Genomic DNA, 16,747 nt, shown 5'->3' on the forward strand with positions numbered 1-16,747 from the left:
GTGTAGTGGTTAAGATACAGGAACATCAAGCTGAAGGTCCTTGTTTCAAATCCAGCACTGATATTTTTCCAAGTTTGTAGTTCTTGTACCTGTACCTCAAGTCTTTCACGTAACAAGCGAACAGATTAAGTATGAACCACTGTGGTGCAATGGTTAAGATATACGCCAAAGGAGTGCAAATACTAGTGTGTTCAAACCTCACCGATGGTAAAAGAGAAAGCCCGAAAGATGGTAAAAGAGAAACCCCGGAAGATGGTAAAAGAGAAACCCCGGAAGATGGTTAAAGAGAAACGCCAAAAGATGGTAAAAGAGAAACTCCGAAAGATGGTAAAAGAGAAACTCCGAAAGATGGTAAAAGAGAAACCCCGAAAGATGGCAAATGGAGACAAGTGACAAAGAAGACATCGGAATGGAACTCCTCAATACGAAAGATGGTAAAAGAGAAACCCTGAAAGATGGTAAATGGAGACAAGTGACAGAGAAGACATCGGAATGGAACACCTAAATACGAACGAGATAACCAAAACAACATCTCAAACTGGCGGAGATGAAAGAAAGCAGAGAGTTAAGGGGGGAAAAGCATTTCTTGAAATAAAAAAACTTTTTTTAATTTTAAGCCCCTCCCTCTACAACCTGAGGAAGGCGGGCTAAATCCATCCTCCTCTTCTTATGAACAAAAAAACTGAAATAGCTATAGCCAGGATTCAAACCCGTGACCTTCTGTATATGAGTCTAGTGCTTTACCTTCACACCACCAGCCCTGTGACATTGAGTGATTATTTTAGGTCATATTTGACTTTGAAGGAAGAGCTGGCAGGTCAAAAGATACAAATAATATTTTTTTTTAATATTCGCATATTAATATTAGATTTATTAATGTGATGTTTTGTTTTTCATCATATTTAATGATTGATAATGATAATTAATTTGATTATTAGTTTTAGATGACCAAAAGTATTGTTATTTAAGATATTTTCTAATCAAACATATTAGCCGTTTAAAAAAAAATTAATTTAGGCCTTTACATTAAAATAATTAGTGGCTTTAAGGTTGTCAGTCAGTGTGGTATTACACCCCTACGTAAACTTCTCTCTGATTGTCTGCAATGAGTTTAACTGAAAAATATATATCACTCATGGCATGCAGCATATCACATTCATGAACAAATATCAACTACATTCAGTTTTTTTAACTGATATTAGACAGTTTGACTTGAAATTTACATTGAATTTATGCCAACCACTTCCATTCAATGTCTTTGTTACAACATAAAAACTTCATGTCATACTATGCTATGTTCAATAGAACACTACATAGTATCCCATGACAACATACTGTAGTATAATACTGTCAAAAAAACATGAACATGAACCTAACTAACCCTATGTCGTCAAAAAACATGAAAAGATGGGTTTTGATTTCAAGACATCTTTATTGACACAAATGCATATGAATAAACATCTGTCAAAAGGATTTCCTGTGTGTGTGTGTGTGTGTGTGTGTGTGTGTGTGTGTGTGTGTGTGTGTGTGTGTGTGTGTGTGTGTGTGTGTGTGTGTGTGTGTCTGTTGGTAGGAGAGCAGATATAATTATTACAGAAAAACAAAATCAATAATAAATTAATACAATTTTCAATTAACCATACAACTAAAATAACATTAAAAAGGTAGGGTAAGTGATATTTTTTGGGTATATATATATTTTTTTTGTTAAAAAGGTTCAAGTACTATATTCTGATAGTAATCATTGCCACAGAGCGTTTGTTCGGTCACAGGGGTCTCTCCAGCTCTTTAGTAAACAGAATATAGCACATTTTCAGGTAGGTGACAACATTTAAGCCAATCAGGAGAGAGCACTGTAAATGCATTTTCTGTTTAATAAAGAGCTGGAGAGACATGGGAGAGACTCCTTTTACTGAACAAACACTCTATAGGAATGAGTACTATCACAATATAGAGCTATTTAACACTTATTTTAACCAAAGTAAATCACATACCCTACATTTAACAATATGGGTGTATAGAACCTGTTTTTAATCTCAAATAGTATCGTTTTGTGGTGTCTTGTCCTTTGATAACACTCAGGCAGGTGTTATCAAAGGACACCTGCCTAGGGTTAAATTAAATGTAGGGTTAAATTCTTACCCTCTAGTAACATTCTGGCAGGGTGTACAGGGTGGTGTCAGGGTATATTCTTGTGGTGCTAGGGTTAAATTCTTACCCTCTGGTAGCTCTCAACCAGGGTGTGCATGGTCTATAGAAGGTGGAGTTCCCTGCATCAGGATCCTGATCCACTCCCTCAACAATGGATCCACACTGAGGTAAAACACAAAGGTCATAGGTCACAAACCGATGCACACAGTGATATTTACAATCCATTCATTTCACTGTTGCTCTTTTACAACAGTAGAATAATGATTAGATCCTGAGCTACAGCCTAGACAGAGCAGCCATAGCGGTTCGCACACTGGGGCCTGTGGGGTGGTGGGGAAGATTATTATAGTTTAGCGCCCAACTGTGGTATGTTGGGTCAACTACGGCCCTTTGTGGGTGATTCAGATTGCACCTCAAATGTACAACTGTGTTCAAAGAAGTTAACAACTAACATTAATACATTAAGACCAGGAACACATCTGTGTAACCACTTTAACCATTATTTTATACTTAAAAAAATATATATTTGTGATATATACTGTATATATATATATATATATTTTTTTTTACGAACATTTTTAGCTCAAATCTTTGCTTCGGGGGGGTCTGTGGAACAACGTATTTTGAGATGGGGGTCTGCGGCCAAATACATCATTTTGGGGGGTCCTTTCATGTCAACATACGTCTCAACATAATTTTTTTTTTTTAACTGTTAGGATTTAGAAGACATTTGTCGAATCCCCCAGAAGCAAATATTTGAGTTACAAATGTTTCCCTTAAAAAAAATATATATATATATACAGATTTGCACGCATTTTCATGATTTTTCAAAAAATAGCAGATCTACAAGTTACAAATGTTATATCTACTATTTTTGAATAGCCAAAGAAATCTTAAAATGACACAGATGCGACACCGACACACACACAGAACCAAGTACAGAGCCAAACTGTTACGTTTTCTAAGTATTGAGAGTGGTTAAACGTCTGAAAATACACATTAACATGAATGCAACACAACACTGATGACAGTGCTGTCAAGTCTATGAAGCTATCTGTGAAATCTATGAGAAAGTTTGATCTGCCACACAATTTTATCTGTACATTGAAACTATAGGATACCAGCCAGGTAAACAATTAACCTAGTATCTGTCTAAACCTAGTATCTGTCTAAAAAATTAACATTTTTAACATTGTGGTCAAGAAAAAACAAGCCCAAGTAACAAACACATGAGAACAAATGACCAGGGTACTGTATGTCTGCATGGTCGTCATGTCTAGGTCAGTCACTAGCATCAATGGAACAGAATGTGGAAGGGTCTCACGCTCTTTTATCCTCCAGGCTAGTGTGTTAGTCCAGTGGTTCTCAACCCTTTCAGGCCGTGACCCCCCAAAATAATCATATTTCTGGGGACCCCCACCCTGATAAGCATTTGGAATTGCAGGAGTTGAGGCATGAAATTTAGTTTGACTCAGTTCCACAGATAAATATTGTGAAAATAGCAGATCTACAAGCTTCGCACTCGCAACGCGAGGCGTTGTGAGCTTGTAGATCGGCTATTTTCTAAATGTTAAGGAGCTGGGCTGACTCCTGGGTGAGGAAGGGTCTGATCCTTCCAATGTTATAGTGTAAACCAACAGGATCGAGTGGCCGCTGCAATGTGTGCCTTGAATGAGAGCTGACTGTCAACAGGACAACACCAACAGAAGCCACCGGGGAGTTAGTTGTCTATGGAAATAGTGAGATCCTGCATGGGGCAGGACTTACCTGGGAAGAAGAGAAGCTCGGTCTTGTCTGGGTTCAGTATAACCCATTTAGAACGGGAAAGCATCTGTCATTTTAGATTTTGACCACTTTAATCATTATCTTATACTTTGGCTATTTAAAAAAGCGAACTATTATTTAAAGCGAACATTAATTTTGTAACTCAAATCTTTGCTTCTGGGGGATTCTACAAATGTCTGTTTAAAAAAGAAAAACTATGTTGCTATAAATCAGTGGTTCTCAAACTGTTTCATGTCAAGGACCCCCAACATTATAGGTATTTGGCCGCAGACCCCCATCTCAAAATATGTTGTTCCAGGGACCCCCCAGAAGCAAAGATTTGAGTTACAAATGTTTGCTTAAAAAAATATATATATTGAAAGATGTGCACACATTTTCATGATTAAAAAAAAATAGCAGATCTACAAGCTTATAGTGTCGCGCTACGAGCTTGTAGATCTGCTATTTTTGAATAGCCAAAGTATAAAAAAATGGTTAAAGTGGTTACACAGATGCGTTCCCGGTCTTAACGAGTGAAGGTGGTGAGAAGACAAGACAAGACATCCACTGAGATGTCAGCCTGACATGCAGCGAGGCTCTTCAACCTGAGTGGCAGAGCTCTAGAGAGAAACAGAGTGTCAGTGGTGTAAAGTAACTTAGTACATTTACTCAAGTACTGTACTTAAGTACACTTTTGAGGATTTGTTCCCATTATTTATTTTTTTAATCAATTTTTATTGACTTTTCAAACTAAACATAAAACACATACACACACATATAGCTCAGGTCCTTAGATACATCATTTGCATTTTCACATATTTTGGCCCACGGGGGCATAGACAGCATTCAGCAGATCTATAAGTGTACATAAAATTGCAGATAGTTAGTATCGTACGTCAGTCACCAATTTTAGTTGTCAGAGTTACAGAACGGAGAATTTAAACACAAACATGACCCTGAAAATGACAATCAGTTGTCTTCATACAGTACCACCCTAAGTTTTTTACCAGATTATTGAATTTATAAACATCTCTGTTTTCACCTGTTTCTCTCTCTCTCTCTCTCTGACTGTTTTCCTTCCTGCTTTTTTTAGTCCCACCCCCTGTCAGAACCTGCTACGTAGACTAGAGTTGATTGACACCTGGATGCCCAATGACATTGCTTCCATGAGCTTGGTATAAATGACCAAGTAGCTGGTGCTTTAGCCAATTAGTTAGTGCAACTGCCAGTGAAACTTCAGACCTAGGTTCAAACCCCCATTGGGACACTTGTCTTTGATGTTAGAATAAAGTTAACAAGCAGCTTGTCAAATAAATCTGGAATAATATTTCACTTATGGGGTCGGTGGCACAAAATATCTTCAGATGGGGGTCCGTGCGTGGTCAAATACATATTAATTTGTGGGTCCTTGACATTAAACAGTATGAGAACCACTGCCCTATATACTTCCTCAGAGGGTGGGTCATATTTTAATCCTCATTTCCTCACGTCCACATGATGTGTGTGAGCCCCATGTCGGTGACCCCAGTGACCTTGAACCTGGGCTGAACGCACAGCAAAGTCAAAACACTGCATGTTACTTTGGTCTACCTGCACTACATATCGTCTCTACTCGTTTTACATACTTAAACCTAGAAACCCCATTCAAACTTTAAAATGTTCATCTTACTGTGAACATGTTTGCCTGAAAACGAATCTTAGAAATGTTTACATCGGTTTGGCTTTATTGTGTCTCACCCATTTGGGGTCTTTTCGACTCGTCGTACTGCTGTACTGTAAAAATGTGTCAATGAAAAACTAGATCAATCAATGACAAACCGTCACAGTGGCCAAAAACCCTTTGCCCTCCCGGGTTAAACACCTGATGACGGCCTATATACCTGAACACTAGATATTAGCACGGCGACACCCAATGGACACACAATAATATGGTTATTCCAACAACATACAGTATCTGTCAGGAAAAGAATTGAAGCCACACAAAAATGCAATGTTTCGGGTCGTTTATTTTTCATTTGTTTTATCTTCAAAGGCAACAGTTCATGTCATTAATAATATTCCAATAAACGATAGCAAGCAATGCCATACCACTGACAGGACAAGGTTTTGCAGCGCTTGGTAATGAGGTCTGGGTGGCTCAGTAGTATAACAATTCCTATTATGAGGCAGGTTGTGTACAGTATCTAGACAGGCAGAGGAGAGGGTGTACGCGCTATAGTCTCTGACAATGCACCCTGGCTCGTTCTCACTGCAGGGAAACTACACCAAACCGTAGGCTCTCAATGTTTCTGTGAAGCAGCTAGACTCGAGCATGATTTATACTCACTACCAAAAATAGCCGATCTACAAGCTCAGAGCGAGCGGCGCGTTCTGAGCTTGCCAGATCGGCTATTTTCGTTGCACGACTCCGGCGTGCAACAAAGTATAAATCGGGTCAAAATCCTCGGTGTCTCTCCTGGTGTTCCCTTTGTGAGAGTGTGACTCTATCAGCCCAGAGTGGCTCGTGCTGTCAAGTGTCTTCGTAGGTGCCTGGTGAATTCCAGCTGAGCTCGAGGCAAGGCCTGATTCACAATGGATTTAGGCAGCCAACCCTGGGGAAAAAATAACATTTCTTTATTAGACACCAGGAACCTTAGTCTTCTTTTTTTCCTCCTTTCTTTTGATTTGTTTTGTTTTTGTTTTTTGTGTGTTCTTTTAACCCATTAAGACCTGAGGCCGATTCTACAAAATGTCTTCTAAATCCTAACAGTTTTCTGAAAAACCTATGTTGCTACATCAGTGGTTCTCAAACTTTGTCATGTCAAGGACGACCCCCACAATTATATGTACTTGGCCGCAAAATATATTGTTCCAGGGACACCCAGAAGCAAAGATTTGAGTTAAAAATGTTTGCTTTAAAATAATAATATATTCAAAGATTTGCACACATTTTTAATTTTCAAACTCGTAGCGCAGCACAAAGTGACGCGCTATGAGCTTGTATATATATATCTATCTGCTATTCATTTTTTTTAAACTTTTTAGTTAAAGTGTGCTTTCGCAGTCTTAATGGGTTGAAATAAAAAAGTACGATTTTAATTCTGAGATGAGTGACAAATAAATAATACACTGTAATGCATTGGAAATACAAAAAAGGGGAAGGAGCAATGAAGATGGGATGTGAGGAGGAAGTGGAGAGAAACAAATAGAATGGTAAAGAAAAAACAAAGAAAAAAAATGAAATTCTATTACTCTCCACGACTACAAACTGCTGCCCCATCTTCATTAGCTCCTACTGTGAAGGATGGAATTGTATTTTTGCTTTTGCCTGCCAGCATCCGGCAGGTAGTATGTCTTACTGCGCAGTACTTCAAAGAGAATGTAATAAAATATAAATGTAGGGGGGAAAAAGAAGACACCAGGAACTTTATTTATGCAAATGTGGTGACTATAATGGCACAAAATAAGAACGAATGTCAGATAGCTTCAGGCAGCCCAGTAATCCTTTCATGTGGAGGTCCCTAAGAGAATAGTATCCAGAGACTTGCTTTGTATGAATTTGCTTCACAACAGCTTTACTTGCTGTGTGCCATAATGTAATAGCTTAATAGCTTATGTAAATTCCCACAATTTAATTGTTTTACCCTCATCTGAACCACTCAAAGGAGTAGTTTACCCCAAAAATTTAGTATTTTCTATCAATTACACGCCCCATGAAGACTTGAATTATTTTTCCCCGCATACCTAAGCCAATAATTTGATGACCGGCGGAGTCTCCGGTTGGAGACTCAATTGAGTCTCCTACTGAGTCTCCTACTGACCAATGATCCGGTCATCAAATTATTGGCTCAGGAACACGACAAAAACAAATAAAAATCCATGAATTCAAGGCTTCATGGGGTGTGTAATTAATAGAAAATACGTAATTTTACTACTCCTTTGAGCTCTTTTTTAACTCTACAACAGTGGTTCTCAACCTGTGGGTCAGGAACCCCAGGGGGGTCCCCACATGATTTTGGGGGGGGGTCCCCAGATGATAGTGAAGTGACAATTTAAGGACTTTTAAGACCTTTTTAATACCTTAAAAAAAAAAAAGAAAAGAAAGAAAATAAAAAGTTCATTGCTGCAACAAAAGTAATCAACAAACTATACTATAAAACATTGGCCAAATAGTCCAATAATATAAGAAAGAGACAAAACCTTTGAAAATAGACGATCTACAAGCTTGTAGATCTACTATTTTCACAATATTTATCGTGGAATGGAGTCAAACAAAATGGGGGGTCCCCAGTCCAAATATGATTATTTTGTGGGGGCCTGACAAGGTTGAGAACCGCTGCTCTACAAGCTCACAACGTGTCGCACTGTGATGCGTTGTGATCTGGTAGATCTACTATTTTCAAAATATCGTGAAGAAGTTATGAGCATTTTCTAAATGGTTTGTGTTTTATGTTCTGTTCAGGCAATGAAAAAATACTGTGTGAAGTATAAAATCCTACCTTAACATCCATGTTGAGGAGCCACGTGATGCGACTCCGCCCAGAATCCTCTGCCACGGGCTGTATAACGATGCATGTGGGGCCGTCCTCCGCTCTGTTAACAAGCAAATAAGCACATTGTCATGCGCTCAGTGGTGTAAAGTAACTAACTACATTTACTCAAGTACTGTACTTAAGTACAATTTTGAGGTATTTTTTACTTGACTGGGGTATTTCCAATTTTCAGTTCTTTTACAATTATTTGTAAACTTTAGTTACTAGTTACTTTGTAGATTTTGATTATTATTACAAAACATACATTATAACCACTTCAGCCCTATACATCTCGGCCATTTGAAACTTAAGTACAGTACTTGAGTAAATGTACTACACCACTGGATTTTATAGTGTAGTTATTTATGCAAATGTGGCGACTAAATGGCACAAATGAGAATGAATGTCAGACAGCTTCAGGCGGAGGAGGAGGAGGAGGTTCCCTGAGAGAATAGTATCCAGAGACGTGCTTTGTGTGAATAGCTTCACAACAGCTTTACTTGCTGTGTGTCATAATGTAACAGTTTAAATCCTCAAGACCCACAATTTAATGGTTTTACCCTCACCTGAACCACTTAACCACTAAAAAAAAAAACTCAGGGCTCTATACTAGGATCCTTTCTGTTTTCTGTTATTGTGGGGAAAGCTATGGGTCTGTAGCTCTGAGAGTGTACGAATGGAACCAAATGGACCTTTAAGGGTCCATTTGGTTCCATTTGCACGCTCTCAGAGTTAGGATTTAATAGTGTAGACTGGGGTCCCAGAGGTAGAACATTATATCAAATAGAGGTCCTTCGGCCTGACCCAATAATTTGAGGAACAGCGGAGATAGCCTCGAGCAGCCAAACTATATCACTGAGTGGATATGAGTCTGTTTTTTTTCCCCAAGGGGCGGGATAAAAACAATGGCTCTGGACGCAATTGGTTAGACCCACAACCAACTACCAATTACAGTCTCCCATATTTGAATACTGGGCCCTGATTGGTCACCCCAGACTTCGGGAGCAGGAAATGGATTCACAACGGAGCGGTGCCAGACCCAAATCGTCGAGGGCCTTTTTTTTTTGCACTGGCAGATTCGTCTGGTCCCAGGCTACAGCGGAGACTCAATTGACCTGCATTTGAGTCTCCGCCAGTCATCAAATCATTGGTTTAGGAATGCGATGAAAACAAAAAAAAATCTCCATGAATTCAAGGCTTCATGGGGTGTGTGTAATTGATAGAAAATTAGTAATTTTTGGGGTGAACTACTCCTTTAATGCTGCGTTCACACTGGCAACTACAAAGATACAGATTACCATTCTGTTTCAAAGGAAGCCAGCAACATGAAGATCGATGACAAAGATACATCCAACGTTTTTAGCTGCTACAAAAGATACAAAGTTACAAAGTTGCAATGGTTCAGGGGTAGAGTGGCCAGTACAGCGGCAGGATGGGAACCAGTTCAATCCTGGGTTTTCCCAGAGTTGGTGTCGAAGTGTCCTTAAGCAAGACACTTTACCCCTAATTGCTCCCAATGAGCAGGTTGATGCCTTGCATGGTTTCCTCCGCCATTGGCGTATGAATGGGTGAATGTAATGCACAATCTATGTAAAGCGCTTTGGATAAAAGCGCTATATAAATTTACCATTTACCGAAGCTATAAATATGCCGTGTATAGGCTTTGTAGCTTTGTATTTTTTGTATCTTCCAGTGTGAAAGCAGCATTATATAGAGGCAGCTGGTAAGCCATGAAGATTTTCTCACCGGACAAAGCCTTTCTGAAGAGGGAAGGATTCCAGCTGCGTTGCTGCTCCTCCGAGGTAGATGCAGGATTTGTGCTTGCAGCTGTGTCTGACGCTCAAGAAGTCCCTCTGACCAATCAGATTGCCCGCCGTCTCCGCGGACACCTCGTGTGTGACAATGGTCTCGGGCCCGACGTGCTTGAGGACCTGCAAGGAAAAACCGAAAAGGCCAGATCCCAATTAGTGCCGAGTGTCAACTGAGCTGTGGGTGGAAAAAGTACTAAAATGTTTTACTTTAAGTAAAAGTATCAATACTGCAATGTATAAATACTCTGTTGCAAGTAAACGTCTGGAATTCAAAATTTACTTTACGTAAAAGTACAAAAGTATTGGTATCAAAATTTACTTGAAGTACCAAAAGTAGAAAGTACCCATTATGCAGAATGTCCCATTTCAGGGTTTCAAATGTATAACAATCTTTTGAAAATAGCAGATCTACAAGCTCATGGAGCTTGTTTTGAATATAGCAGATCTACAAGCTCATGGAGCTTGTAGATCGGCTATTTTCAAATAGCCGAAATGTTTATAGGGCTGAAGTGGTTAGTGTATGTTTTGTAATAATAATCGAAATCTACAAAGTATAGTATAAAATAATTATAGTTTATAGTGGAGTAAAAGTATAATATTTGCCTCTGAGATGTGGTGGAGTAGAAGTAAAAGTACTTAGTACTTAGTTACTTTACACCACTGCAACTGAGAGGCTATCATTTGAGCTGCAGCAATACTGTCGTATGGCATTATGTTATGCATCTGCACGTGTTGGGATTTGCATCCTTTAGTTGTTGTAGAGTGGATTGAGAGCCAGCCAAACTAGGAATTTGAAGCAATGTCCATCTGGGTTCAACTAGCCCATTAAAACAGGGGAAAGCATCTGTGCATTTTCAGATGGGGGTCTGCGGCGAAATATATCATATCAATTTGGGGGTCCTTCACACAAAAATGTTACTGATTTAGAAGGCATTTGTAGAATTGGCCTCAGGTCTTAATGGGTCAGAGAGAGCAGGCCACTCAGACATTTGTTAAAAATAATATTAATAATCATAATAATCATAATAATCATAACAATAGTTAATAGATGCTATTGTTTCTATTTTCCCTTTTGGTCATGGCTCTCCTCGTGTGGATCCTAACACAGGCGGTAATAATTGGGAGATAAACCCTGACAGGGTGAAGCAGGACTGAAGCAAAACCCTTGAAGTGGTAGGCCTACTAGTACTTATTATACGTCTGCAACGAGCAAAATCAATAACTTGACACACACAATATTGATATAGCAAGATGTGCTAAAAGCCCCACCAGCAGCCCCCAGGCCTAGAGGCAGTGCTGCTTTTGCAATGCAGATCAAAGCTGTTTGAACCGACTGACACTGGCATCCATAGTGTGCTCTCGCTATAGTGGGGATAAATGTGAAAAAGGGAATATTTAACCCAAGACCGGGAAAGCATTTGTCATTATACTTTGGCTAATCGATCAAAAATAGTATAATACAAGCAAGTAATATACAAGCTCATAGTGCGCAGCACAGAGTGCCACACTATGAGCTTGTAGATCTGCTATTTTTTTTAAACCTTGAAAATCATTGAATATATATATTTTTAAAGCAAACATTTGTAACTCAAATCTTTGCTTCTGCAGGGGGTCCCTGGAACAAAATATTTTGAGATGAGGGTCCGCTGCCAAATACATATCATTTTGGGGGTCCTTGACATGAAAAAGTTTGAGAACCACTGTCATACAGTAGCTACACCACTCTGATGTGATTATAGTGTCTCTTACTTTGATACGATGGATGCTGGGGTTCCATGTGTGCATGTCCTCCACTCTGAGGAAGAGGACGTCGTACAGCTCCTCTGGACTGGCGTCCAGCACACCTTCCAGCCGGAACACCTTTTTGGATCCTTGCATCACTTTGCTACAGATGACATCGCCATTGTCCTGAAAGACAGGATGAAAACAAAGCAGAGGTTGGCTTGTGGAAAAAGTACTCAAATGTTTTACTTAAGTAAAAGTATAAATACTGCAATGTTGTCCGGATTTCAAAATGTACTTGCGTAAAAGTGCAAAAGTATTGGTATCAAAATGTACTTAAAGTAGGCTACTAAAAGTAAAAGTACAAAACATTTTTGAAAATAGTAGATCTACAAGCTCACAACGCGTTGCGATGCGAAATGTTTCAAATAATTGAAGTGGATTAAAAGTACAATATTTGCCTCTGAGATGTAGTGGAGTAGAAGTAAAAGTGTCAGACAATTGGAAATACTCCTGTAAAGTAAAAGTACCTCAAAATTGTACTTAAGTACAGTACTTGAGTAAATGTACTTAATCACTTTACACCACTGAAGATGGGTTGAAAATGGGTGAAGTCGTCCTTCAAGCACTGTGATCAATCACAAAACAATTACCTCTACAACTTCGGTCTTCCATCCACTGTCATCGCTCAGGATATCCAGCGCTTTCCTCATTGCTTCTTGGCCTTGGTTCACGTAGAACAGCTCTTTGTCCTTCAGAGGAACGGGCGATGCATCCTCTTTTATGGCTTCTGCATCAGAATTGGTATATTAATATTTATATATTTAATATCAATCCTTCAGCAATCAAACTCTCAATAAAATATATATTATAAGACCTACCCGAGACTGGGTTGATAATACAGCGGTTCTCAAAGACCCCCAGGTCCTTGTGGGCGGTTCCAGGGGGTCCCCAGCTAAATTATGAATAGTTAGGAACCAAAAGTACCCTTAAAGTTCTGTAACTTTCTCCCTGTAACTCCAGGGGCCTTAATGCACACCAAACTCCTTGAAATTAAAACCTTATGAGAACAGCTGTTAATAAGACCACAATGGATACAAGTCCCCACGACCTTTTTTGTGTTGTTCTTTTAGCCTTAATGTCTGACTGCATGTACCTTGTGCAGTTTACATTTCTGACTAATAAAGTATTCAATCAATCAATACAAAAAAGAGGAAATATATATATATATTTTTTTACCAGCAGTTTTTGATCTAGGTTGCAGTCCCATGTAACCCATCCACTCTGCTGGAACCTGGAGGCGTGCGGCCCATGGGTGCCTGTGCGACGATATCTCCTGGCCAATCACAACCACGGCTGTGCGCTGCAGTCCTGTGTGTGAGTGAACCACAAAGGACTTCAAATGAGCCATGATGAGTCACCTTTTAATGAGTCACCCCTTTACCAAAACCTGATATAAACGTGTCGTTGCTGTCGGGTGGAAACCTTGTATGTCCAAAATCATTTTAAAATTATTGTTATTTTAAAAATATTTTAAAAAAGTGAAAATAGTCGATCTACAAGCTCACGACGCGTCGCGATGCGACGTGCCATGAGCTCGTAGATCTGCTGTTTTCACTACTTTTGTGTGACACTCTTGTGTCATTATTATTACTATTAATGCATGTTTTGTATTAATAATCTAAATCTGCAAAGTAACTTGCAACTCAAATAATTGCAGTGGAGTAGCCTAAAAAGTGCAATATTTGCCTCTGAGATGTAGTGGAGTACAAGTCTCTATACATGCATGTAGTGCTTTGTCATTTACCTGTCATGCTCCTCAGGTGTGGGTAGGCTATTCCACAGCAGAGCTTCACAACAGCAGGCAGCATGTTGTCTGTCTCGGCACACGAACAGCAGCATCTCAGAGCGGCAGCGCTGGGCTTTATAAAGGCCCTGTGAAGGACGAGCTAAAGATAAGAGCCAGCGGAAAAGATACCATCTATTCTGAATTCTTTCCCCTTCAGGGCCACGCTTGTATAAAGCATCACATAAAACAGTGGTTGTCTAACTTTTTTTTTTATATTGTCAAGGACACCACAGTTTGATATTCATTATGCCATGGACTCCCATAACTTCTGACAGCGTACAAATGGAACCAAATGGACCTTTACGGGTCCATTTGGTTCCATTTGTACGCTGTCAGAGTTACAGTCCTCTAGGGTCCACTTGGCTCCTTTTGTACACTCTCAGAGTTAAAGTCCTGCAAGGGTCCATTTGGTTCCATTGGTACACTCTCAGAGCTACAGTCTTGCAAGGGTCCATTTGGGTCCATTTCGTTCCATTTGTACACTCTCAGAGTTACAGTCCTGTAAGGGTCCATTTGGTTCCATCTGTACAAATCAGAGTTACAGTATAGCAAGGGTCCATTTGGTTCCTTAATGTACACTGTCAGAGATACAGTCCTGCAAGGGTCCAGTTGGTTCTTAGCTATCAATCATTTAGCTGGGGACCCCCTGGAACACCCTCAAGGACCCCTGGGGGTCCACGGACCACACTTTTGAGATCCGCTGACAAAAGAAAACAGATGATGGGATGAAGATGGCAGATGTGATGCAATTAAAACGGCATAACGTTTGATCAAAATTCCATCGCACTAGAACAAGAACAAATTAATGAGACACCCAGGAAAAGCGTGTTTGAATTTGATCTATATTCATGTGTGTGTGAGTGTGAGTGTGTGTGTGTGTGTGTGTGTGTGTGTGTGTGTGTGTGTGTGTGTGTGTGTGTGTGTGTGTGTGTGTGTGTGTGTGTGTGTGTGTGTGTGTGTGCGTGTGCGTGTGCGTGTGCGACCATGTGCGTGTAGGCTCTGTACATAACTGTACTTCCAGTTTTCAGAAGATGGCACACCTGTTTCCTGTTCCAGTACATTTTCCCATAATTTCATTTGATTGGGGTGGCAGAAGCAGCAAACACTTTCTTACTTTAAACTGGAAACACTTTCTTACTTTAAACTGGAAACACTTTCTTACTTTAAACTGGAAACACTTTCTTACTTTAAACTGGAAACACTTTCTTACTTTAAACTGGAAACAGAAACACACACGACACTTTCACACATGTTTCCAGTTCAAATCTGCTGCTGAGCCAATCAAACAAAGCTACAGTATGGGGAAATGAAGTGGAACAGGAAACGGGTATGCCACCTTCTGAAAACTGGAACTGCATGCAGTTATGCAAGGAGCCTCCAAAATGTACGGGTGCGGCCTCTTTTAAACGAAACGCCGTATAGCTCAATGTCCAATCAACCCCAAATTTGAATCACATGCTATGGGGCCTCTATAGAGCACACTTCTAAAAGAGCGTTCACCTCTAACCATAGGGGTGTCACGAATGTGAAAAGGTGAACTATAATTATGTCATAAAAATGCTCTTTGTCTTTATCTTGAGTTTTGACGGCTGCAAACCACGACTTAAGTTGGGGCAACCCACACTTTGCAATTTCTCAAAATGTTATATATTGTATTACTTTCATATATGGACTGTGCTTTGGCTAGACTTTATTATTATTATTATGTTTATTATTATTTTTTGGACAGACATGGATGTGACATTGTCATTTACATTCCTGGCCTGATTTGGATTTGTGGTCCCAGTCTGGCCTTGTAGAAACATAATTGACGCAAGCCATATTAACAATCAGCATGCTTTTATCATAGTTCGTCCGGCCCCACTGCCCCGTGCATTTGCATACACACACACACACGCACAACGCAGGGGTTGAAGTAACCGAGGGCATTCCACAGATTTCTGGCAATTTCTGCCTCATTGGTCAGAACCCTGAAATGTGACCATGAGGCAGCGACAGATGACGCCAGTTTTCTCCCTAGAGGACAGCCCTCACACCGACAGAGATAAGCCAGGTGGAGATAATGTACAGCTAGCTGGACCGCTTGCAGTAGCTTGCATCACCCATCTTTTTCTTTAATAGATCAGAATTTATCGATTTTATAATACTGACCCCATAAACACAAACTGGAATATACATTACATTTAGTACAATATTGCATGGATTCATCATCACACAATATAAGTGAATTGTCAGACGACATATTCGCCAAGTGGACTTCAAGGACTTCTTGCCTAATCTAATCCTCTCTGTAAGAGAACATGGAACAAAAGCAAGGAAGTGACTTTCCAGGAAACCACATAAAAAAACTGTCCAAAACTGTTACTTTTCAAGACACAACAGTAGAAGATCTACCAGCTCTTGTAGATCCGCTACTTTTGATGCTTTTGTGTGATGCTGTAGTATGATCAAGTAGGGCACATTAATTTACGAAAAATCACAAAATGTTGGAATATGGAGATAAGAGGTTTCTGCCCGACAACAGTGAAACCCCTTCTAAAAAGTACCCTTTTACATGAAAAGACTAATGAGCTGTCATTGTGTTTGAAAGGTCTCAGGCAATCAGAATGATCCTCCTGCTCAGCTCTATACTTAACCCCCCCTAGTGTCCTTATTCCTGACCGTGTGCACGTGTGTGCGCGCCTGCGTGTGTGTGTGTGTGTGTGTGTGTGTGTGTGTGTGTGTGTGTGTGTGTGTGTGTGTGTGTGTGTGTGTGTGTGTGTGTGTGTGTGTGTGTGTGTGTGTGTGTGTGTGCGCGCGCGCGTGTGTGTGTGTGGCCTAGGGCGGGATTCTGAAACTTGTGATGTTTATTCTTCCTATGACTGCATCTCACAGTGCTTCTCTCCCTCTGTATGTACCTTGACTGCCGTGCTGCCTCTGGCGCCTGAATTTCCCCCCAT

General features: G+C 40.0%; 1 protein-coding gene across 1 annotated transcript; it reads right to left on the bottom strand.

Annotated features, from left to right (window-relative positions):
• Window positions 1-6,401: 6,401 nt before the first annotated feature.
• star2 (steroidogenic acute regulatory protein 2) lies at window positions 6,402-13,830 on the bottom strand (the record flags this gene model as incomplete). The annotated part of the gene is made up of 7 exons (XM_080455744.1): window positions 6,402-6,506; window positions 8,394-8,487; window positions 10,173-10,357; window positions 11,987-12,145; window positions 12,613-12,749; window positions 13,199-13,330; window positions 13,767-13,830. The coding sequence occupies 7 exons, from the start codon at window positions 13,828-13,830 to the stop codon at window positions 6,402-6,404; spliced, it is 876 nt and encodes a 291-aa protein (XP_080311870.1).
• Window positions 13,831-16,747: the final 2,917 nt, after the last annotated feature.

This window comes from Gymnoscopelus braueri (genome assembly GCF_963280865.1).
Source record: "Gymnoscopelus braueri genome assembly, chromosome: 17".
Taxonomy (NCBI): Eukaryota; Metazoa; Chordata; class Actinopteri; order Myctophiformes; family Myctophidae; genus Gymnoscopelus; species Gymnoscopelus braueri.